This window comes from Cucurbita pepo, chromosome 16, assembly GCF_057944985.1.
Source record: "Cucurbita pepo subsp. pepo isolate OVF chromosome 16, ASM5794498v1, whole genome shotgun sequence".
Classification (NCBI taxonomy): domain Eukaryota; kingdom Viridiplantae; phylum Streptophyta; class Magnoliopsida; order Cucurbitales; family Cucurbitaceae; genus Cucurbita; species Cucurbita pepo.
The window spans coordinates 9,990,983-10,015,838 of record NC_141813.1 but is presented as its reverse complement, the minus strand read 5'-3'; the positions used below and the strand labels follow the sequence as shown (position 1 = coordinate 10,015,838).

The 24,856-nt window shown below is 37.0% G+C and overlaps 1 protein-coding gene across 1 annotated transcript; it reads right to left on the bottom strand.

The window, feature by feature from the left end:
* Window positions 1–690: 690 nt before the first annotated feature.
* LOC111777809 (uncharacterized) lies at window positions 691–23,546 on the bottom strand. Its single transcript, XM_023657529.2, has 15 exons — window positions 22,945–23,546; window positions 17,499–22,467; window positions 17,213–17,401; window positions 16,099–16,213; window positions 14,149–15,205; window positions 12,487–12,934; window positions 11,855–11,908; window positions 8,885–11,753; window positions 8,203–8,316; window positions 7,892–8,022; window positions 5,214–5,306; window positions 4,756–5,025; window positions 4,015–4,660; window positions 1,787–1,862; window positions 691–1,714 (listed from the first exon to the last, which is right to left on the bottom strand). The coding sequence occupies exons 1-15, from the start codon at window positions 23,193–23,195 to the stop codon at window positions 1,615–1,617; spliced, it is 11,382 nt and encodes a 3,793-aa protein (XP_023513297.2). The 5' UTR covers window positions 23,196–23,546; the 3' UTR covers window positions 691–1,614.
* Window positions 23,547–24,856: the final 1,310 nt, after the last annotated feature.

Sequence of the window (24,856 nt, the reverse complement as noted above, 5' to 3'; positions counted from 1 at the left end):
CTAATAGTTTCCCTCTTCGATCAAGCTATTTCACTCCCCACAAAGCATCATCATAGGTGCAACATGTCGATGCACTAAGCAACAATGAGTGTTATCTGAAGGGAATGAGCTTTTTCGACGGTCGTGGATTATTACTAATCCCTCTCTTCATTCCGCCCGCTTAGATAGGGTAGTTGTCTTCAAGCTTTCGAAGATGAAGCTTAGAGAGATTTTGCCTATCGCCCAAAAGGTCTAGGACCCCTTCCTTTCTAAATCAAGAGTAAATGGATTAATTAGAGGTAGCAAAAACAAAAACTACACATGATCCAGCCGCTCGCCCTTGAAAGAGTGAAAGGGAAGAAGATGAAGACTAATCAATTCAATCCGTTGAGCATATTCATTCCTCTCCCTGTCAGTTTGAATAGATCCTCATCGCCATCGATAAATGAGGTTGATTTCAACGAAAACAAACCTAAGAATCAAAGTTGTTCAATAAACAAAAATATTTATTTTCATTCTCAAACTAAAAAAATGATAGAAACACAAAAGAACACAATAATGGATAGAAACACAAAAGCAAAGGAGAAGTCATGCTTCAAAAACGGTTGTTTTGGTTGTTTTGAATTGGGAACGTTATTTAAATAGAGATACCCTACAAAGTCATAAAACATCCAAAGCGCAAAGTATGAACCAAAACTGACCAGCAAATAATGTTCACCAACCATTCTTTCTACTACTAGAATGAGGCCTAGGGGAAGTATTTGTTGAAATTATTCACTAATACCATACATCACTTGGACACATTCGAACCAAGCCGAGTTATGAATGGCTAGGGGTGCACAGAAGACTAAAGAACCGACAAATCGAACCAAACTGAATCAATTCGCACAAAAGAGTCATAAACTATCATATGACTATCATGTTACATATGAATGGCTATAACCAAGGGAGCACTCCACATTGCCATTCTATTTGAATGGCTGAAGAATCAGTTTCCCAACTGATACAGTAATGCATTACATTATTCGATTTCTCATCTGGGGAAGCGACAATTTGCCAAAAGATTGGAATAAAAATATCATAAAACAGCATGTTTCCAAGAACCCTACCTCCTCAAATTATCGACCTCGAAGATGGCTCGTTACCAACAATCCAGAACTCCCAACATCTAATGCAATATTCCCAGATAAGTCTCTGATGGCAAATGGAGTAAAGGTTGGTTCCATTTTTGAATAACTTTGAAGCTCCTTTGGTATCACATATTACCTGCCACGGCCTTGAGCAAGGCAGCGTATTGGAACATGGGGAATGTTGCACACTATTCGGAAGCTTCCTCAATAGCTCAGGTGCACATCTCAAAGATGGTAATAGCAAGAACGATCTTAAACCAGCTTTTCAAGCAGTCTCGGTCAATTCCTTGCCCACTGTAGACTGAGAAATCCATATGATGAAATGAAATTCGACTGTGGGGCGTACAGACGTAGCAAATGAGATGTCCCGCATCGTTGTAGTTCTCAGCTTAGCCTTCCACGTTATGGATTAATGAACCTGATGCCAGTCTAAATCTTGAAGAACATCTCTTAACCAAAACCCTCAGAACAGGCATGACATCCAAGATTCCTTGGTCATCAAATTTCAAATCCATGGAGTCCAACCTTCATACATGTTACACAAGTTGTCGACACTCGTTGCTTGCTTAAGTAGATAATCCACTTGCTCAGCAATGCTAAGTTCCCTGTCAGTTAAAAAGTTTGTCAGAACTCCAGCATAAAGACTGTCAATATAGCTTCAAGTTAAGCGTAGGTACCTGTTATCAACATTGTCTAGTCCATTGAGTTTCATCTCAACACGCCGTAAAACAGACATTGCATAGGCGTTTCTACCTGAGAAAGCCATAACACGACTTTTAACATCTAAAATGACATATGTAATGCCACATCAAATGGGATGATTCAATTTTCCCTCTGAATGCGAAGAAGCTCATAAACAAGAAAATTGTGCGGACTTTCCAATAACAAAAAGCAACTTGCTGTATCAGAATGTAAATTAAGGAACCGAGGCTAATTTATATGCAATAACTAACACTAGCGGTGAATTGCTTAATATGCATTAGAATAGCCACAACTAGCCCAGCATTACAGTGGAGACAAACAGTTTCATAATATTTTTAGTGGGTTTAGTTTTTATTATTTGTGATTTGTTTTCCCTTCTAAAGTAGCTAATTCCCCTACCCAAATATATATATTTTAAAACAATATTAGCATTAAGAACATCTATCAATAAATAAAACAGGCCATATCTTATGAAGAGGCAGAGCTATAATCCGCTAGCACAGCAAAAGCAAACTCAAAAAAAAAAAAAAAAAAAAAAAAAAAAAAAAAAAAAACAATGGATAGGAAAAGAAAAAAAACACATATTTGCATTTAGAATTAAAAAATGTGCACAGGAAACTAGTTCATAAACATTACTAGGTGGAGAAGTGATAACAATATTAACTCATTGAAATCTCAAAATTTCCTTAATCATTAACTCTTTTGAACTGGGTGGATTCTATCATGAACCTAAACCTAAGACTTGGTTAAGTGGGTAGCTTGGCCTTAGTATTGGTACAACCGTACAAAACCTCCTTTCACACCTAGCTCAAGTAACTCATTTGCAAAGTAGTACTAATAGTACGAAGAAAATAATAAATTTACAGTCAACTCAAGCTTTTGGCTTTATTGGCAGGTTTGGTGGTAGTCAACAAGTAGCTTCACACGAATAAGTAGTAAATTCTCCCCTGATGGTAAGACAGAGAGAAACTAATTGAATTTGGGTAAAGTGTATAGGAGAGTTCCAGGTCTCCTTAATAGCCCGGCTTCCTACAATGATTATACCAAGCTAAGATGACAACTACCTCCTATGTGTAAGTACTCGAGGAGATAAATGCTTGATGGTTTCAACCAGTTTTCAATCAAATGTCTTTAAGCATATATACACGGATAGTGCATTGAATCTTTTACATCGAAGTGTAAAGATTTTCTCAGGCCTCGTTAACCTGGACCCAGCCCCACCGGCAATACTTTTCAGAGGAGAATCCCTAGAATGGCTCTTTTCATCCAATATGGGATCCCTAGAATGGCTCTTTTCATCCCTAGAATGGCTCTTTTCTAGAATGTATTTCTACTCAAAGGTCTGTGGTACAAGCTATTTCGTTGTTGGACTCCATAAATATGCTGAACTGTTTTTCATATCTCAGGTAGCAAGCAACAAGCAGGCTAAAACTCTCTGGTGTAGATCAAGTAGTCTCAAGGGGAAATCTCCAATAATTAAACTCAATTATTTATTATATGACACAAAGGTTGTAGACTACACGAAAGGGTCCTCCGATTTATAGAGAATTAATACACAAAAAGATGGCAAAAAGGACTAACTTAGGATACCTAAGATTGACCTACTTCTCCCTATACCACCCTTTTGAGGATTGCCATTACGGCTCTCTGAGAAGTTTGGTTGAGAAATAAAAGAACCCTTCAGGACATCAAGAGACGGTGGGAAAATGTCTGGAAGTATAGTTTTTAAACTTCTTGCAATACCCTCTCAAATTCTTGTCATGATAATCATGCTCTTAAACAGCAGGTAAGTGGAATAGTTTTGTAATCCATTTTCTGGAAGTATTTAAAGAGAGTGGATTCTTCTCATCCTTTATTTTTTATTTTTCTTTCCTTTTTCTTAAATTTCACTCATTCAGTTGTATAAAGGAAATTGTAACAACTTGGTAAGAATACTCTTGCTTCTTGAATTAAGGATATTGTCTGGAAATTTAACTATGAAGCCTTCTAAGACTTCTGAGGGAGGGTTCATTCCTCTTTTATTACTGACCCCGACGGCTGACAAGTAATTTCTTATCTAACACAGTCGATGATTGAAGAATAACTTTGATCAATATCATGAAAACTCCTAGAACATAAATATCATTTGATGCAGCAGTGGAAACTGAAACGTGGGGGTTAAGGACATTAGGTACGTAAACTTGAGTGAATGTACACTACTTACCCCTGCTTGCACGACTCCACGCAGCCTTCTGAGCAGGAGGAGCCTCTTGATTTTCATCTTCCAACCTCTTATCTGATGAGGTTACACCACTTTCCTCCCCCAGCTTTTCAACAGTCTCAGTCAATGGATGCGATGCAATAGAAGGAACTTCAATAGATTCATCAGCTGGTGTTGCAACAATTTTTATACCTCCATTTAATTCATTGGTTGATAACTTCCTAAAAAAGGTTTCACTGCCATCTGTGGATTTTGATTCTGACTCTTCTAAAGGTAAGATTTTTCCAATGTCAGTTTGAGAAAATGAGGTACTTTTTGGACAAACTCTAGCTTCTCTGTTACTATAACTATTATAATGTTGATCCATCTCCTCTGTTAGGTCATTGGAGCTGTCTGGAAAGCTACCAGAGGTAAGGCCAGATCCAGAGCTGCTGCTGCAGAAACTATCAGGTGGAGATAGCCATTCTTTATCTTGTAAAGAAAGTCTGGTAACATCAGGGATATCTTTGCTGCTCCCACTATCAGACAAGGAGAGGCTTTCTCTCTCCTTTTCAAAGTCAGCAGCATCCACTTCACGATTGAAGTCAGGCCTAGTTATGTGAATTCCCTCTGACTTTATTTCCTGGCTTTCTCCTAGTCCTTCAAGGGCCTGAAAAATAGTCACATTTGGTGGAAATCAGCACCAAAAAGTACTGTAAGATAATTCATGAAATCAACAAGCTGAATCATAAACTCCATTCATACTTTATGAAGATTGCCAGCATGGAGACTTGCAGTTCGAGCAAGCCTGGTAAACATGGAATACAGACCCTTCACAGACAATGTAAGAGAAGGAACCAAGGGCTTTAACATCTGACAGGCCTCCCTAATTCTCAAACAATAGGACTGATATATAGCTTGTCCATGTATCGGTGATATTTCCATCTTGATCTCTCTTTCTCTTGCCATAGCATCAATCATGGTCGCAACATCCTTGGACAACATTGCCTCGAGGGGGAGAAGGACAGAATTTGCCTGATTAAGGAGTGAAACAATTAAGCATAAAAACCATGATATGGGAAATACCTTGACCAGTATCAATTCACATGGGGAATGCAAGCAGGTGACTAATTTGGAAACGGAATAATCTATCATGCTCTAACATCATGTTTGCCTAAATTAAATATATTGAGATTCAGTGAGTAAAAGAGAGATCAAAATACCTTCGCAATGTCTTCAATAAGACGACGGTGAATTACAGCAGCCTCCTTTCCCAAATTATGAACATCATGCAGATCTTCAGTTATTGCTAGTACCTACAGGGAATATAGAAATATTAGCTGCACTTGAATACAAAATGTAGTTTGACATTCTTGATCAAAAGAGATCACAACCACAACGTGCAAATGAATCATAAACGATATAAACAAATACTTGAAGAAAGTAAAAGAAAAAATGGTGCCTATGAGAGGAGGAAATCCAAAAGTCATCTATAAAACATAGAGCATCTTTCAATACTTTCTTATGCTTCCCACGTTGAACATAGCCCATATCATCTTCCGTACAGGAGATCAATGAAATTGAAGACTGCATAGAATTTTTCTTCATACACAGACTAATGCGCCTCCATTTAATTTTATATGAACTGATGGCAAGCAGAGATATGATGATAAAAGCTGACTCAAGTCCTCTTGACGATAAGACATGGTTATGCAGCGGCTAATAATTTCTATGTTCAGAACAAAAATATTGGAAGTTTTAAAGGTATATTTGGTGATAAAATCTAGAAATAAAATTTCATTGGATCAAATGGGAAAAGAAATTAGGGGCATAACGGAGCGAACATAGTGTTGAAGGAATAACTTTTATTTAAGGAATATTTGTGTAACCCTATAAATCTAAATAACAATAAATCTAAATAATCTCCAAATACTAAGTAAGAACAAAAATAAATTAAACAGGTCAACTACTTCCCTTATTTAATGGGATTATACAAATATCTCCTAACTTGCTTATCCTTCAACACTAACCATTAATGACTGTATGAGGAAATAAACAATTACATACTTATCAACAAAGTACCAAGGATTATAACAATAAAAGGAAGTATATTATTAGCTATCTTTCACCAATATACTTTTAATTTTTTAGTATCATTGCCAGTTTGTTAAGAAGTATAACTTAATAAATCAAAATATTTAATTATTTTATGATAATTGTATTTGGAACCTTGGTCATACGGTGTCTTTCTCCTTTAAATCTTCTTTTCTTCATTTCATCATTGTCACTCTTGTATCCTATTTTTGCGGTTAAACATGTTTGGTAAGCAAAAGTTTCAAAAAGTTCCAATTTTGGATTGTTTCGAAGGAAAGGTTACAACCAATGATATAATAAAGAACATATTTTTTTCTTTTCTGCTTACCTCCTGAGATTTATTGCTCATGTGGTTGCAAAGAAGATGAGGATCTTTTGTTATTTTTTTTCAAAGTTACATGTCTTAAAAAACAAAAAACCATTCAGGCTATTACAATCATGTTGATTGGAATTTCTAGGACAAAACTCTGCAGAAGGCCTTAGAAATAAGTGAAGATCTTGAACCCGAAACTGCATTAGTACAGTTAGTTGCCCAATTCTTATTTATAGGAAGGTCTTTTTTAGGCAACCTTCTTTCTCCCTTTCTATTTTTTCTTGTGGTTCTAAGTAGAGCATAGGGATGGTGAGTAATGTCTTTGAGGGATTCCAGGTGGGCAGAGATAAGTTGGCATTATTTCATCTGCAGTTTCTGACTATAATATCTTTTTGTACTTGGAGGAGGATTCCTTTACTAATTGAAACCGGTTTGTCTTTTTTTAGACTATTTCAAGATAAAAGATTAATAGGGGAAGTGTCTGTTGATTAAAAAAAAAAATCTGCTTGGCCTATTCATGGCTGAGTTAATGCCCTGGATGTTTCACCCAACTATTCATAATAAGTGTCCTAATTTTGTGGCTTCACGGCATTTGCACTATTCAATGTGTTGGGACTTTGGGGGTAAGACAATAAGAGATTTTATTGAGGTTGAAAGGTCCTAGAGGAAGGTCAGTCCCTTGTTAGGTTCTATGTCTCCCTTTGGACCTCTGTTAATGTCCTGGATCAGATCCTAACAAGGTCACTCTGCTTGACAGGCTGTAATATTGTATTCTTTGAAGGGGAGTAGCTGTGAACCTCAACTATTTTCATTGAACTTGACATATCACTTGGTCGACTTGGAGCTGCTTTTTCCAATCCTACAATTTTAATTTGGCTTAGCCTAGAGATTAACTTCATGTTGGAGGAGGTTATGTTTCACCTACCTTCGCATAATAAGGATCCTTATTTTGTGGCTTGTCAGCGTTTGCGCTATTATATGTGTTGGGACCTTGGGGTAAGACATTAAGAGGTTTTAGTAAGGTAAGACATTAAGAGGTTGAGAAATCACACTTACTAAAACCTCTTAATGTCTTACCCCAAGGGAACATCTTTTCTAGAAGAGAAGGTTCAGTACCTCTTAATGTCTTACCCCAAGTGTGATTTCTCATAAACAAGGGAACATCTTTTAGTTGACTTTACATTATATCATTAGTTGCAATCAGAAGGATAAAAAGCAGTAAATAACAGAGTTTCAAGGAAAATGCTAAAGATGTACCTATGTTTTGCAAAGTATTAACTATCTTTAGTGTAGCAGTCTTCCTATAGCTATTTAATAATATTCCGTTCAATATAACAAGATCGATTATTGTGTTGTTATGTAGACATGGTCTAGGTGTCTTTTAGGAATTGCTGATTCTTTTTTGAAGGAACATCCTGACTACAACAAATTCAGACATACTGCGACACAATAGCATCAAAAGAAATCCAAGACCTTAAAAATATATTGAGTTACCTCTTCAAGCATGGAACCGCACTCAGAGGTCAAAGCAGTGTGGTTCCTTGAGACATTACCAAATGCTGAGAGTGAAACACTTGCTTCATATGCGCAATCTCTCATACTGAGAAGAGTGCTTTGTAAATCACCTGCAAAGAGAACCAATAGGTCCAAGCAATTAGTTAAAGGTATTGAAAATAACATCTACAAGGATACTTTTGGTACGTAAACCTTTCAGATAAAAGCTTGTGTATATCAAATGAGGAAAATATTTAAAGCTTGTGTGTTTATCAATATGCTTGAGCTTAAATGACAGAAAGATGCATGACCTGAAGCAGACTTCACTTTAAGAGAGGCAACGCGAAGATTATTGGTTGCAGAGTATAATTCGTTTGAGGCAGCCTCCATGCTTCTTTCTGCAAGCTTCCATTCTTGTTCAGTACCTAATATAGAACGTAAAGAATAATTAAAAAGAACATCCTTTAACCTAACAGTTACAGATTTGTTTAGATTACATTACACGTTTAATCCCTAAAAATTTTCAAAGTGTCTAATAGATATCTAAACTTTTATTGATATGTTAAATTTAAATTTAAATTTTAAGTCTAAGGAAAGTCTAAAATTTCAATTTTGTATCTATGAATTTTAAAAATTCAAAAGTGAACTAAATTGAAATTTTATATTTCAAAGGCTAAATAGACACGAACCTCAAAATTCAAGAACTCAATTTGTAATTTAACCATTTGACCCAAGTATCATTCTTTTTTTTTTTTTTGGAAAAAAAATCTACAAACAAAACAAACATTATAGCATTAAATCTGGAAAAAAGAAAAGGAAATTGAAAGTCCAAAAAAATCTTTCATCTAATTACTAAACTTCAAGTAGCTTCAGAACCTCAATATTTTAACGATCTTCATTATGTATTCTGAATTAAACAAATTTTCTTTAGAACCAAGGGGCTTAAATAGTGCAATAAGACAACATCAAAATATGAGAGAGAAGCTTGCTCACGTGCAAAGGAGTGATAAGAAACGTCGAATCTTGTTATTGCGTTCAAGTAAGCTTGCTGCCATGCCCTGCTATCACTGTCTGTACTAAAAGCATGATCTCCAGGAAATTGAAGGATGCCATCTCTGGATGCTTCAAATTCCAATATAGACATGCAAATCTTAATAATGTCTGATGCTTTTTCTCTAGTTTCCCATAACAGCTGCCTCCGCCTCAAGATATGGTCATGGAATTGAGGAGGAATCCCTGAAGATTTAGAAGTATTTATCACCGAACCAGTATTTGGGCCACCACAAGCCCACCCCATTGCCCTCTCCAGCTGTGCTTCAGCTGTAAGAGAACCTCGCTCACAAGCTTCAAGGCCTTCAATTGACTTGGCTATCCTTGAAGCAGCAGATTGCAAACTTCTCAGTAATTCAGATCGGCTAAGGTCTAGAATAATGGGGTATAAACTATCCTCTACAGAAAGAAATTTTTGCAAGGTTGCCCGATTAAATTGTGAAGGAGTCAAATCCATGTCATGTAACCACTCCATTTGAATAATTTCCAGACTAGTCTTCTGAAGAGTCTCCTTGAGCTCATTCATCTGCCTTCTCATAAGTGAAGCTGCAGACCTTGCTGCTCTAGCAGTTTCATGCACATTACAATGTTCCTGAAGCATATACCTGATCCTCTCAATAGATTCAAAATCATTCTTTTGTTGATCGTGGGGTTCATGAAAATTTTCTTTTCTTGCCTCCAGTTGCTTTAAATATTCCCTTTCTTTATCTAACCAAGCCAACATTGTAGGAACACCCCGTTCTTTAAGGTACCTAAAAATATATTCTTGAAGCTGAAGCTCAAGCTTTTTCTTCATAACATTAAAGAGCTGATCAAATCCAAAATTTTGATCCACGGCTGAAGCTATTTCATGTATGCATGAGTCGAGGAAAGAATCCACAACACAAATTTTCCAAATAAAGAAAGAATGACTGCTCAACAGGCCACCAAATCTCCAAATATATTCAGATATTGGGTACCCAGAACTCACCACATCTGACAATTTAGGAATCCCATTTGAGTTAGATGCAAAAAAAATTCCAGTGGACGACCACACTTCATCAATAGATTCCAATTCAGAAAAAGGTTCAACTAATTTGGCCAATAAGGTGTTGCCTTTAGTAAGAGACTCGTTGTCCACTGCAGCACTGATGAGAGATTGAAACTGGCATTCTGATGAAGCCAATGCATTTACTAAATTTGCTTCCCTCTTTGCAAGAGACGAGCTGCGTGCATCTCTCTGGTTCCATGTTTGATGCAGTTGATGCAGTTCTGCCCTGCAAGCTTCCTCCTCTGAAGCAAGCTCCTCGGCCTCTTCCCAAGAGAGATGATCCCTTCCCTTTACAGCAGCTTCCTCAAGAGCCAATTGCTGCTCCGTAATGAGGCCAACATTGATAAAATAACTTTTTTCCAATTCAACTAAAGAAGCCTTCTCTAATTGAACCTCCAGAAACTGTTCTAGTGCTGTATCAATGGATCCCCGAATTTGTGAGACCAATCCAAATGCATCCATAACTTCTGAATTCACCGAAATAGCAGATCTAATTATATCAGGTAGAACAGCCTCAGTCATTTTCCCTATCAGGCCTTTAAAAGATGACAACATGACATTAAAAGTGGAAGTCCAGTTTCTATGAGAATGGTTCCTGTGCCGATTTTTATTTTTGTTTTCAATGCTCAGCACTTTATTATCAATCAAGTCCAGTAATTCAGTATGAAACTCTGTCAAAAGCACACATTTCTCCACTTGCTCTTCTAGAATGGAGAAAACAACATTAAAATCATGAGGTGAAGTTGCATTCGCTAGTCTCTCATCACTCATACCATTAAAAGTGTCCAGCAATTTTCCTCTAACCTCGCAATATAGAATATCCAGAGCAACATTGATACTAGATAGTAGCTTTTCCTTTTTTTCCTTTGCTTCCCCAAGCTCCACCTGCATGTTGATGTCCTTTTTCCCATCATGTGTAAGCCGTCCCAATTGGAAAGATGAAATAGCTTCTTTCCTTACAAGGCCACCAGCCACCATATATTTCACAAAAGTTGATAGAAGGCGATCTTTGGCTTTCAATTCAGTTTCTGTACCAATAGAGGTCATAAGCTCAGTACACTCTTCTTCAATTTTTGCAATTTCCTTAGCGTATTTCTCCACTTGAACACACATATTATCATGATTGACTTGTATGGAATCATTATCAGCGTTCACTTTTATAATAAGTTCAGTAGCCTGCCTCCTTGCAAGTGAAATAATATCAGAGGAGAGGGCATTCTTCGATAGTTGTAAAGCCTGAGCCCAGCCATGAACTACACTAGTTGTTCCATAGTTTAGAGGCAGAAATCTCTGCAAAGAAACAGAATAAACTTGAATTGTAGTTACAGCAGAAGAAAGTCCATCGCTTAGTGCAGCTATATGCTGAGAAATTTCCCTATCTATATCATGGCATTGCACTTGGGTAGGCTCAGGAACAACTGTCATTGGAACTCCAGCCACCGTGACTGCAGATATAAGTGAAAAAGCTTCTCCAACTGCTCTCAGATTCAAACAAGTATCTACTTCTGGGATCATATTGTTCCTTAAACTATCAAGGATTCTTCCATGTTGGTCAATCCAAGTTGAAGCTTCTTGAGCTTTCTCAGAAACAATAGCCTTAGCTTGAGCAAGCTCACGAGCCTGCATTTCAAATAATGTATGAACTTTCTCTGCATTAGATGTTGCATCCGCAACAACTGACTTAGCTGATGTTTCACGCATAACTAGGTTTGACCTTTCTTGTTCAGCTTGATAAAAGAGCGCAGAGGCAAGCTCATAGTGATTTAGGACATTCGCAAACCCCTGGTATAGATTATTCGGTTAAGAAGGAAATTCATAGAAGCAAAAAATAAAAATGGTAGAATTCAGAATGTTATAGACAGGATACAAGTGTCAAGTGTTACCTCAAGAGAAGACTCAGCAGTAGGTAGGGTAGCCAATAAAAGATCATGATGCTCCTGAAAAATGTTAAGCAGAACCACGATGAGTTTGCACACAAAATATGTTAAACGTACTCTAAAATGATACCGCCACCAGAGCCCAGGTTAGTATGAAACTCCTAACTCATCTATTGAACAGTAATGAGCCCATATTTTATGTTTTGTGATCGCTGATTCCCTGGTGAGTGAGTGGAACATCTACCAACAGTTTGAAAAATTAAATAACTTCACGCCTGATTGAGATAATTCCATCGTTGAGGGCAGGAAAAAGGTATATCATTGCACACATGAATAAATAACTTCATTGACTTGAAGCATGTGATAGACATGGCTTAAAAATTAATATTATTAGTTCTTATGGAAGTTAGATGGTCCTCAATCCCTCCTAGCATGATCCAAATTCTTGCTGCCTGCCCCTCTCTTTCTACCCGTACAAAGACCTCTCTGTCCATGTCAACTTAATACCAACAGAAATAACAAACTATTGTTCCCAAGGACCCTTTATCCCCAGTATCACCTGAAAAGACAAAATAACCAAAAAGCCAAAGAGGAAAATAGGAACAAAATTATTATCATTCAATGGAAATTATTAGAACCTGCAAGGGGACACGAATTTCCTGCACACGAGATGCAAATAAACTCAAGCTAACAGCCAACTCCATGCCTCTTCTTTCTTCGCCACCTATAGTGGCATCATCATGGAAATCACCACGCGTCCATTCCACAAGAGGATCCCACACAAAAACTTCTAGCAGCATTAGGAGTATGTCTTTGTTCTTTCTCAGAACTTCCAGCACAGCCTCACAGTTTGCTCTGAAGGTCCCTTCTATTCCTGTCAGTCCTAAAGCTGCTTCCATAGTTTGGGTGAGACGAAAAGGAACGATCTCTGGAACTTTCAGTTTCTGCCCTTTGTCAAAACAAACATTATAGTCAATATGTACAACATCTCCAGTGGAGAAATCCATAAGAATATTATCCAAATGTCTATCGCCTAAGCCTAAGATGTGTCCCACCATACTCATTGCTGCAACACTTCCTGCATACCTGAGTAGAAAACAAAATTTAGAATCTTGCAAGATTAGGAAACTGATTCAATAATTATTGCTTATCAACAAAAAAAATTGTCACAAATTGGCTCAACGACAAAGTAGTGTACAAGAAAGAGACAATACACAAAGGTGCTGCATTTCTTTACAACAAGCATTACCCACCCACACCTCCAATTTACTCTTTCCAAATGCGAGAGTATGAGAAGTAATTACAACTTAGAAGTAGAGGTAGTAAGCAAGATTTTTCACCTTCAAAATTAAGTCTTCCACATTATAAGCTTAAAGAGAACTCCACATTATCAGCTTGAAAAGAACTCCAAGATTGTATGGAAAAAAGGGTTTAAGAAGATTTATGTGACCAGATTATTCCACATATTCAATCTCAGAAGAACATTTTGATTGTATTTGGCACTTCAGTTTAGCAGCGTTGATTAGTCAACTTTAAATTGAACTTGAAACGAATCCAGATTTAAATTTAGAAGTTTTCCTAGCCAGGAGTGAGCTCTCATTCATCCAAAACATATTTCACCATCTACCTTTATCTCAAAATAAAAGCTTCATAACTTTGTAATCTGCTTTCTCTTCTTCAAACCTTGTACTTATTATCTTTGTTTTTACTCACATGTCCTTAATATCGTGTACTTATTTCTGCGGTACATACAATTATAACAGATTTTTATTCTAAAAACAGTTTTTCAAAAAATATTCCTCAAAACAAAAACAAAAAGAATACTAATGCTATTCATTATTACAGAAAATTTTAATGTTTTCTGTTATTAAACCAGATCTTCAAACATGCCCTTCAAGTTTACTTCTTTGTATAGAAATCCTATTTGGAACTTCACTTTCTAGAAAGTTGAGAACATAAAAGTAGAAAGAAGATAAGAAGAATATATATGTTATACTAAAACTTGCATCTTCCTTAAATAAAACATGCCGAAAGTACAGACAGTAGTACAAAGTAAAATAGTCCAACGAAGTACATAGAAAAATAGACGATGACCCTTTGAGGAAAAAAAAAAAAAATAAGTAGAAGAAACAAGGAGAATAAAGAAAGCAAAAACAGAAAAAGACAATTATACCTTTGATAACCTAGAAATTTCTATATGCAAGCGTCATAACTTTTCACCTACTAGCGTTTGTTTGTACTTGACAGTAGCAGAGTTAATCAATGGAAAGCAACTATAATATAAAGCAAAATAATTATACCTTTTTAATTTCAAACTGAAAGCTTTGAATCCTTCACTAGCACACCATAGTTCTTGATAAAGAAGTTGTCTCGGAACCTCCTTCATAAGATCCAAAAGAACTTTACGTTTGACTTCATGGGGCCAATCTCTGCGTGAAATCACTCTCCTTATGCCTTTCTCTTTAAGTGCCGGTATGATTTTACCATAAAACATATCGCTTGGACGTGGAAGCTGAGGAGGAACAGAATTTTTTAAATTGCTAGCACCAACTGCTGAGAGTTGTGCCACCTGGATCCGATGTTGCCATGACTTGAATACAGTATATACACTCATGACATTGTTCACCCATTGTATGAGACCAGCTCTACCACTAATTGGAGTTACAGAATAATAGCGAACGGAGAGAGATTGACTATAAGTTGAATGAGATGAATACAAAAAACTATTGATAGCTTGCAACATTTGCATGATTCTAGCATCAAGACGCAGATCCTCTCTACCTTTTAAGAGATAAGTGTAGGTTTCACCATCAGAACCCAGTATAACAAGCTTTTTAGGTTTTGTTTTGGTGGATAAGATAGTAACTTGCTCGGAGAAAGAACCAATTGTAACAGTTCCTGAAATATTAGAGCCAACGCTTCTGTCAGCTTCAGAATAGATAACCTGCTTCTCAAAACCAGGCATTGGGACATCAGATGATGATAACAAAATTAACTTAGGTGCCACTTCTCTTAAAGAAATTGATGACTTTCTCTGATAAGATGCCAAAGATGCTGCAATATTATCAAATGGCCGCCATACATCAACAAGTGCAGCAGCAGAAGCTGGAGGATTCTTGAAGGTAAAAATAGCTGACTTAAGCTGTTCTTCATACTCTTCATGAAACCAGGTTTCATGGGGTGTTTCAGGTTTTCGAGATGTTGAAGCTAACCGACGCTCCAAAGCCACTACAATGGGGGCCATCATGGCTGAGTACTTAGCAGCATTTATCTTGTTTTTCTCACTCTGGCTGAGAGTGACATTTGCAGCAATTCGAGCAGCTTCTTCCTTGAGTACATTTATGCGTCTCATAACATCTGAGAAATTAAACCAGACTTCTCAATGTTTTACTTTGTATAAAGAAAACAAATTGACAAAATTCTTCAATAATTGAAAAATACTTATTCTTTTATAACTCAAGGACACAATTGTATAGCTCATAGAACAGATCATAAGGTAACGTCGTAATGTACACATTGGTTTTGTTCTAGGAAGTTACAACATGCCACGGTGTAGAGGCTAGTTACAATATGTTGCGGCAACTACTTGGCCCAGAAACTTTAGTAAATCATAGAGCAGGTATGATATCCCTGAGTTTTGGTACTACAGGCAAAATTTGGCACATAGATTTGACGTGAAATGACAATTTGGCCAATTTGAAGTTAAATTTATGGTGAATTTGCAGGAAAAAACCAATTTCATCATTATCAAACGATTTATGTCCGGTAAAAGTGCCATTGTGCATTTAAAATCATGTTTCTCACAGAATCATAGAATCATATTTTTATTCACTATCCTTTCACTTCTTAGATTTGGGCTTGTCTGTTTGAAGCCTTTTTGTTGGATGTGGGACGTGTTGGATTGGTATTGCTTATTATTCACAGATCACCCTTTCAAGTAACACAGAAAGGTTCTTTGGCAGCATTTTGTAAGTTCTACAATTTGGTCCATTTGGAATGAAAGAATCTTTCAAAACAAGGACAGAATTCGATGGGAGTGCTTGACTCAACTCTTTTCTTGGCTCACTATTGGTGTAAAAATGTTTTACCTTTTAGCAATTATAGTCTAAACACTCTTATATCTGGCTGGAGAAGTTTACTGTAATCTCTACTGGACGGTATTTCCCTTTTGTTCATTTCATTTAATAATGAAAATGTTTTCTATACAAAAAATAAAAAATAAAAATAAATAAATAAATCATGTTTCTCACCTGTCTGAAGATCTTGAAGTGTGCTGAGCCATAACTCTTCCCAAAGTACAGTTACATTTTCCAGCTCTTTTATCATCAACTGAACATCATCAATCAATCTTGGATAATGTTCTTTCTGCAGACATCATAGGCATGTTTCAATAATCTTGCTTTTCAACTGTAACCATGAAATTATTGATTCAAACCAAAAATATTTCCAACACACCATACAGTTAGAGAGTTTCTTATATTTAAAACGGAAATGGGCACCAGCATTTGCATTTTTCTAGGCAGCAGCATTGGCAAAATATTAATTAAGAGGACATATTTTTCTACATGATTCGTCAAACCTAAAGCAATCAATGATTTTTTTCCATGTAAGGAGCCTACTACCGTTCATGAATATATTCAGAGTAGCTGTGCGGAAAGAACTCCTATCTTAAATAGAAAAACAACAGTATCACCACAATTAAATCCAACTCTGACCCAAAAAACTCACTTAGAAAAGCTTAGTCGCTGAAACTCAAAGAAGCAAAAAATGATGCCTTGACACCACAAATCAATCACATCATCAACTTATCTTTGAAAATTCTTCTGTTTCTCTTTCTTTCCAAATAAATACCATAATAACGGGCAGCTAAGTGTCTGTTTCCTTATTCCTCCTTCAGCACAAATATCCTCAACAAACAATCAACTCACATGCTGTAAGAAACGATCAATTTATCATTTCTCCTAGAGATAGTCCCTTTTTCAGGTGATAATAGACAATGACATTCTCCAATAGACAACCATACAACTGTATATTGAGAAAGGATAAAAAGAAAGACCAAACTGAAGAAGATAACACAATTCAGTAAGCAGATTGCATAAGGAAGTCAAATATGAAATACCAAACTAATTGTGATATGATTTAGGAGGAAATACGTGAACTGAATAATTGGGGCCCCAGAGCTATAGTGTGTCATAGATTTAAGACATAAAGAGCCCCAGAACTGAATAGTTCCATCGGTTTCAAAGAGTGAATAACTTGAGCTAATAAGACTATAGACGAAATAAGTTCAAAACCTTTTTCAAGGCCAGATGCAGTTTCCCGCCCAATTGCTAAAAGAAGTTTTAATGAGAGAAAGCATGTTACCAGAGAACCAAGTATGTGCTGAAGCTCCTCCGAAGGCTTCTCTTCATAAGAATTTACATCAACCAGTGTCGGGTATACTACAGACCAGGGGGACCGCTTAGCCAACATCATCACTAATCCCTCCAACTGTTTCCTCACAATTTTCTCAGGATGAGAACTCAGGCGAGCAAATAACTGTGGTGTCACTTCCTATAAATTCATAAAATAAAAATTTCTAAAATACAACAGCATGAAATAAGTTGCATAAAGAACAAGAAATGATTTAAAACAGAAACAGAAATCAAACCTGCCATGGAGAGAGTGGGACTGTTGATAGAGCAGGCTCAAGAGAATCTTTTAACTCAGCTCCATAATTGAGAAGAATATGTAGGACGTACAACGTGGCCCTCAGTGTGTATTTTCCGGACTTCTGTTTTATTGACTTACACTCATAACCCGCCAGCTGACCATTGCAAGCTTTTATACTTGAATACAAAAGATATTGTATAAAGCCATGAGCAGCATGACCAAAGAGAGACACTCTTCTACTCCTCAAGGACCTCCAAACATCTACCAAATCCTGAATTATGGGTGCTGCACTAGAGTCATCTAGGTCAGTAATGGCATGCTGAAAGAATAACTTTAACTGGGAAGTAAATACATCAGTAAGACATTCATTCCCAGGATTTTCCGCATTTGACAACCCAGCTGCAGCCTCAATGATATTTATTACTTGCTGCAACATGGCCTTCACGGTGCTACCAAGTTTCAAATCCTCTGCAGTCTCAGAGTTCCATTCTCTTAGCTCATCATTAACACTTTTTGCTTCATAATCTTTCTGGACAAGAAGATAAATCAGGTGTTCCACTCTGATGATTTCATCTTTAGTTAATTTATCTTTTTCAGAAAGAACTTCAGGATCTAATATAGAAGAAAACAAGCATGAGCGGAGAGAAGTTCCACATGAAGCACAGAGAGAACTTTCAGCTTGACTAAAGCACCAAGATGCATAAGAAATCCATGACTTGCCAAATGTAGGGCAAAGACGAGTGGACAATTTAGTCATCGTACCTACCATCTCCTCAATAATAAGTTCTATACTTTGCCCAGAGTGTAAGTTCTCATTACAGATGGAGAACTCACCTTTGCCAGATGATTTATCTGTGACATTAAACTCAGCAATCATCTTAGGTATAACATTATCCAAGTTCAAAGCTTTTAAATCCTGTTTTAACCAATGAGAAAGTTTTAAGCATGCTTTTGCTTTCAGAATACCATCATCGAAGTTTGACTCAGTTGAGTTGAAAGAAATGATGTGAGGATGTACAAAGGACCAAATATTTGTGAAAGCATCTTCAAACTTGTTGTCAGCTTGCATTAACAAAATTCTCTCATACTGCAAACTTGAGAGGAGAAATTGACAATGCCTTTCATCAGAACAATCTGATATATGATCGTGAATATAATTGTTTAAATTATTTGCCAACATCAGGTTTTTCTGTTTACGAGCCAAACTCAATAAATTAATACAGAGTTTCAATGTGATTGGAGAAGTTGGTGAGATCACTCGATAAACCCGAAGAACTTTTAACCATGAGTTGCAATCTTGATTAACTCTACAAAAAGAAGATTGCACCGACTGGACATAAACACTCAATATTGAATTTAACTGTTTGTGTTTGTTTTCACTGCCTGTAAGCTTGTAACCTTCTTCAAATGCAGAAATGCTATGTAATTGGGTAGCAAATGCAGCTGCCTCTTCCAACCCATCCAGAGGCAAGATAGACAACGTTTCCTCCAGCATTGCCCTTGCCTTCTGGATTTCTTGGGACACCTTTTCCATCCTTCCCTCATTATGGAAAAGCAGTGCTTGTAAAAGCATCTGCTCACTCCTCTGCAAAGCCAACTTGGGATCTAGAGTTAGCTCACTGCTACTCTTAGGTGTCAAACCAAGACACGCCCATGATGCCTGATAATCTCCTTCATCAAAGTGCGCCAATGCATGGATTGCATTTATTTCATTGCCAGCTGTAGTTAGAGCACCAGAGTAGCTCTTCCCAGCATGTTTAGAACGAAGAGATTGCAACTCCAATAACCATGATTCCAGAGATTTCCAATCAGCCATAGCTGTATACCCCTCAATAATACGAGCAATGGTGAACTGTATGCCATCAGAACCCATAGAAGCGAGTGACTCTTCAGTCTGCAACAAGTGGATAAAGTGAGCAGCTGCTTTTTCGTATTGACCTCTTGCCTGATAGACTAGCCCTGTAATCCATGAAAAGGGTCCTAGTATACCAAAGTTATCAAGACTCTGGTTTTCCTCAAGAAAGACGGAAGAGAATGTCATTTCAACCCATTTCTGGAGACCAACCAAAGCTTCTGCTTCATGACTTTTACAAAGAGCCAGAGTCATGTGCCTCAAAACCCTTGAGATATCTCTGGTAAATTTATGCTTGTTGTTGTGAATGTTCTCACCTACCTGTAAATTAGACTTTTCCTTCATATGTGACATAACAAGATTCTTCAACTCCTGCAAACGCAGAGTACAGTATTGGATTGCAGCATATTGGCTTTGAAGTGCCAATCCAGCATTCATCATTGGCTCACACATACGTGAAAACCACTCCTCACAGACTTTCTTGTTTGCTCGAAAAAACAAAGAACTTTGACGAGTAGCAGGTGATAAGACTGCAGACCCCTCATATGCATTATAAACATTTTTCTTTAAGGCCTCAACAAAATCCAATAACAACCTCATTGGCAATAAACGTGCTCCAGAAGCCCCAACCATTGTCAAATTCCCATCACTATGTTCATTATCAAGCTGTAGCAAGTGTGCTATGTCCAAAAGCATCCGCTCTAGTGCTGCAAAGGTCTGTGTAGGCCCACCAAGGTTTGTTCGTAAACGCAGAGTAATACAATATCTAGCTGCTTCATGGATGGCCCACCACACTCCAGCTACACAATTAACTGAGCAATTGCCATTAAGAAACTCATCATCCACCTTGAGATCCAACCATAAACCATTTGCACCAAAGTTCCCTGTCTCCTCACTTTGACTCGAATCAATATCCTTCAATCTCCCACATCTATGGATGAGCCGTTGGGTCCATGATGCAACAGGAACTTTCCATCTTTGTGATATGTAGCTCAAGATGGAAATAAGTTGCTGAAAATGAATTTGCTGAGGCAGCTGCTTCAAGGCAAATACTTGTTTCCAATGCAGGCTAGATTTATGATCCGACCTCAAAAGATGTAGCCTGGAAGCAGGATATGATCCAAGGTCATATTGACCACAGGCATAAAGTGCCGTGGGCAAGATATGAGAAAGCAATCTCACGAATGAGTTTTTTATATCATTATCTGGATCACCAAGTTTCTCCAGGACTATATCAGCAATGGGATAAAAGTATATGGGATGAACAATTTTTGCTTGCAGAAGCAGCTCCAATACTGAAGCTGCATTAGATCTCACCTTAGGTTCCCGGTCAGATGCAGCATCAATTACCATGAAAATCAAGTTTCCTATGACTCCAAAATATCCAAATGCTTCAAAAAAGTTGGCATATGTTGTGTCATTCTTAAAAATAGTAACGACATTCTCACAAAATCTCTGAATCCAACCCAGGGTTGTTATTTTAACTGTTAGAGGAGAAGCTTTATGAAGGGCTTTGGAGAAGAGCATATTGTATTTTGTTAGTTGCTCAATAATAATAGCTGAATGGTCCTTATTTAGAAATGTTTCATCTATCTCTTCACCTGCATCCAGAAAATGGCTCTCGCTACTCAATTTCCTTAAAGAACACTTACTAAATAATTCAGTTGTGGTCAAGCTGTCCAATGTATTGAGGATAGCAGCTTGCAATTCCACATAAGCCTGAATTGGAAAGTCAAAAGGATTCAATTTTTTCATAATGAAGGAAATCAATCTTTCTGACCTTCTTAAACATGTCAAAGCAACATTTTCTTGGCCTATCAAACCAATAGTTCCACTAGAGATAGTACATGTCAATAAGGCTCTCAAATCAAATTTAATGAGGGCAAACAAATCCATTTTCGAATAAAATTGAGATTCGAGAATACCATTGATATTTCCTTGATCTAAACCTTTTTCTAACAAGCCCTTGAACACTTCTAACTCTTCAGTTAATAATGTCACTGTTTGTTCAACAACTTCATTATTCCCATGTTGGAGCAAGAATATATAAGTGGCAGCAGAACTTCCTGTTACCAAATGATTTGGATGCAGTCTAAGCTGAGATATTGGTGCATCAAATTGCAATATTCTGTGCACAGACGATGGCAGCAGTCCAAGTTTTTGAAGGGACAATAACTGAAGATTAGTTTTTAAGACACCATGAACTTGAAGAAACGTAATCTTATGTCCTCTCACAACATGGTTAGCTCTGGTCATTTCCAAATTTTGGAATAGGATATCGATCGCAAGTGGATAAAAGGTGGAAAAACGTTCACGTAATATTTCTGCCAAAAGAGTCAAGCACTTCCACAAATTCTCAATCCACTCCAACCATCCAAATTTCCGTCCAACCATGGATAAACATCCTAACAACTGGGGAAGCATTCTCGAAAGAGATTCACTTATTTGCTCAAGAAGGTTCAATTCCAACAACCCAGAAGCTGTAGACCGAAGAATTGTTGAGAAACATGAAAGTAATGCAAGTAATCTACGGAATTGTTGTGGTGTCCCAGGACTCCCATCTTGAAGTAATACATCCATGTCACCCAAGAACTTTGACAATAAACCCAGAGAAAACTGCAAATTACCCACCCAGTGCTTCTGAAACTGTAAGAAACTGTCCATTATGATGTGCCTATCTGAATCGGTTAGATCTGGAACTAATGCCCAACCTAGAAGTAGATCAACGATATCAAGAAAATGAGGTTGGAAACATCTAGAAAACTTCAAAGAAATCAATGTTAAAACTCCTAGGAGTCCATGTAATAAAGACAAGGGGGTTCTCTCATCCTCAAGAAGTACTTGGCATGCTTTAAGAATTGGCAAAGCATATCTCTCCACAGCACCAGCTTCGCCAATGTTAATGAACTCTTGTAATCCCTCCAATGCCAATTTGGTGGTTGCATCACCTGCAGTGACATGGCTAAGCAATGGCAACGCCCAACCAATGAATCGATCAACCAAAGTCCCAAGTAGTACACTATTCTGCCTTCCATTTGGTGATGCGGCGATTGAACATGAGACGGCACAGAGAGCCCCATATGCAATGGCTGCTGCCTGTCTCACTGGGTATGACCTAATATATGGAATCAAGTAATAGTTGCATCAATAATAACATTCTGTGAAGAACATGATGGATCAATGTTTTTAAGAACATTAAAAAAAGAATTAGAAACAATAAACATAAACCTACTAGACCAACTATTCTACTGAGAAAAAGTACTAAAAGTTTTGGGAAAATGCGTTTGTATCATCCTTGGACAAACCAAAATTTTCGATTGAGTTCAACTATTTAAGGATCATTTTCCCAGCTTCCTCAAAATTCCAATTTATTGTCTAGGCACATTCCTGGAGAACGCATGAACAGTAAACACCCGTGGGAAAAAAGGTAAACAATGAGAAAATGTAAATGGACTCTCAGCTCGAATCCAAATACAGCACATAAACTTTCGGCATACCACAAAGTGAAAAATGGTAACAACAATATCAACTGAAAAACGATAGAAAAAGCACGAGAGAAACCTCCAGCAACGTATAGAAGAGGAAGTCTTACTTATCAGACAGAAGCTGAGAGAAGCCCTGGGAGAGAAAAGTGGAGGAGTGAGTTACGAGAAGCGAATTAGGAGGATAAACAATGGCACGATGGATTGAATTGATAGCTGCAATTCTAGCAGAGTCATCCTCGTCGGAAGCAGCACCGGTGGAAATGGAACTTGAGGTAGTGGCATTAGGATCATCCTTCCGCAAAGCTACGTTGAGAAGCGCCGCTAGTTGCTGCTGTTGATGGTGAAGTCCCTGCATCATCCTTCTCCCGGGAATTTCCTGAAAAAATTCATTTCAAACCCTTCAAAGCACACAAGAATCCGAATTCTTCAGAATCATTCACTTTCTTTCTAGTACGAAAATTCATTGCAATTCTTTCGCATCCCTGAGGTTCTGAAAACTGGAACTGTCCGGAAAATATTCATCCAGCGACGAGCGGAGTTCTTGGCAATCAAATTTCCAGAGAGCAAATTTCCGCCAGCAGTGTCTAAATCACAGTAAAAAGCTCAAACGATTTCAGAAACAGGAGCACTGGCAGACACTTTGGAAGAAGAAGATGAACAATTTCGTAGCGGTCCAAATTCTCAAACTGTGTTGGGATTTGGAGAAAACTCGGCATGATCATTATGTTTATATCCCATTTTTACTTTCTTTTTTTTCCTTTTACTAATTATAATTCTTTTTATATTATATTTATTTTAATTAAATGCAAAATTAAAAATGAAACAAAAAAAAAATAGAAATTAATTGAATCCAGGTATTAATGAAGAAACTTGATGGAATATAACAATGCCCGAACTCCTGCTTTGCTTGCATTCTTCATCGGCACTTGTCGAACTGTCTCACTTATCCCGGTTCTAAGGTAAAGAGTCCTCTATGTATTAGAATCTTTACGGGAATGAATCGCATATGTTGGTTGAGAATTGCTCGGGAATTCATTGATGGTGACTTTGGCAGGTTCTAGGGGTTCCCCTTTTCTTTATTTGTCGATTGAGCCGTTTTCGTTTCATTTGTCCAACCTTCACGGACTTGGACAATCGATGTTAGAAGATAGTCAATTCGATTGTCAAAGAATAAAGAAACAGACGAAGATTTGGCACTAGATATCCAGAGGTGTAAAAAACGACAATTGTTCGTGAAAGTTTCCCCAAAAAGGCATGTCACGTGTGGCTGTGGCTGTGGCTGTGGCTGCGGCTGCGGCCGAGAGAATCTAAGTTAGTACACCAAATGAATGTGAGTACGAGGATTTTAATATCTAATTAGGAATGTCCATATGATTCAAAATTTCGACCAATCGAAACCGTAAACTTAGCTAATTGAATCTAAAGATCCACATAAATGCTTCCGATACCCAAATATCTAGTTCACAAATACTAAAATGCCAAAATAAATTTGATTTTATTTCAAATTATTGCGGCTGTTCTAATTACTTTCTTTTTTATATATATATACATATGTATGTATACATATGTATATGCATGTATGCATACATATGTATATGTATATTGTATACATACACATATTCATATATATATATATATATATACATACATATATATGTATGTATATGTATCTATATATGTACGTATGTATGTAGGTATGTATTTATGTATGTATGTGTTTTGTTTGGATTGGATTGAATTTTTGAAAAATCAAGCATTTGTGTCGGTACGAGGGTTGACTTTTTTTTTTTTCTTTTTGTCCGTCCAACCGGAAAGTAGAGTTACAATTGAACCCTACTCTACCTCACTCTTTAAATTATTATGAATATTAAAAAGATTTGACAATTGCAACGGATGTTAGTGATGCGTCGTGACTTTTAAATGTTCGATATTTAAGTTTTACGAGATTTTAATTATTAATATAAAATGTATTGTGAATAAATATGATTTTTTAAAAATAATTATATATATATATATATA

Excerpts from the sequence above, each read along its gene's own strand:
- LOC111777809 (XM_023657529.2), bottom strand. The coding sequence starts at position 23,195 with ATGATGCAGGGACTTCACCATCAACAGCAGCAACTAGCGGCGCTTCTC. Across the intron at positions 11,754-11,854 it reads CTGCTGAGTCTTCTCTTGAG|GGGTTTGCGAATGTCCTAAA; the intron begins GTAACACTTGAC and ends AATCTATACCAG. Across the intron at positions 5,307-7,891 it reads GCGGTTCCATGCTTGAAGAG|GTACTAGCAATAACTGAAGA; the intron begins GTAACTCAATAT and ends TATTCCCTGTAG.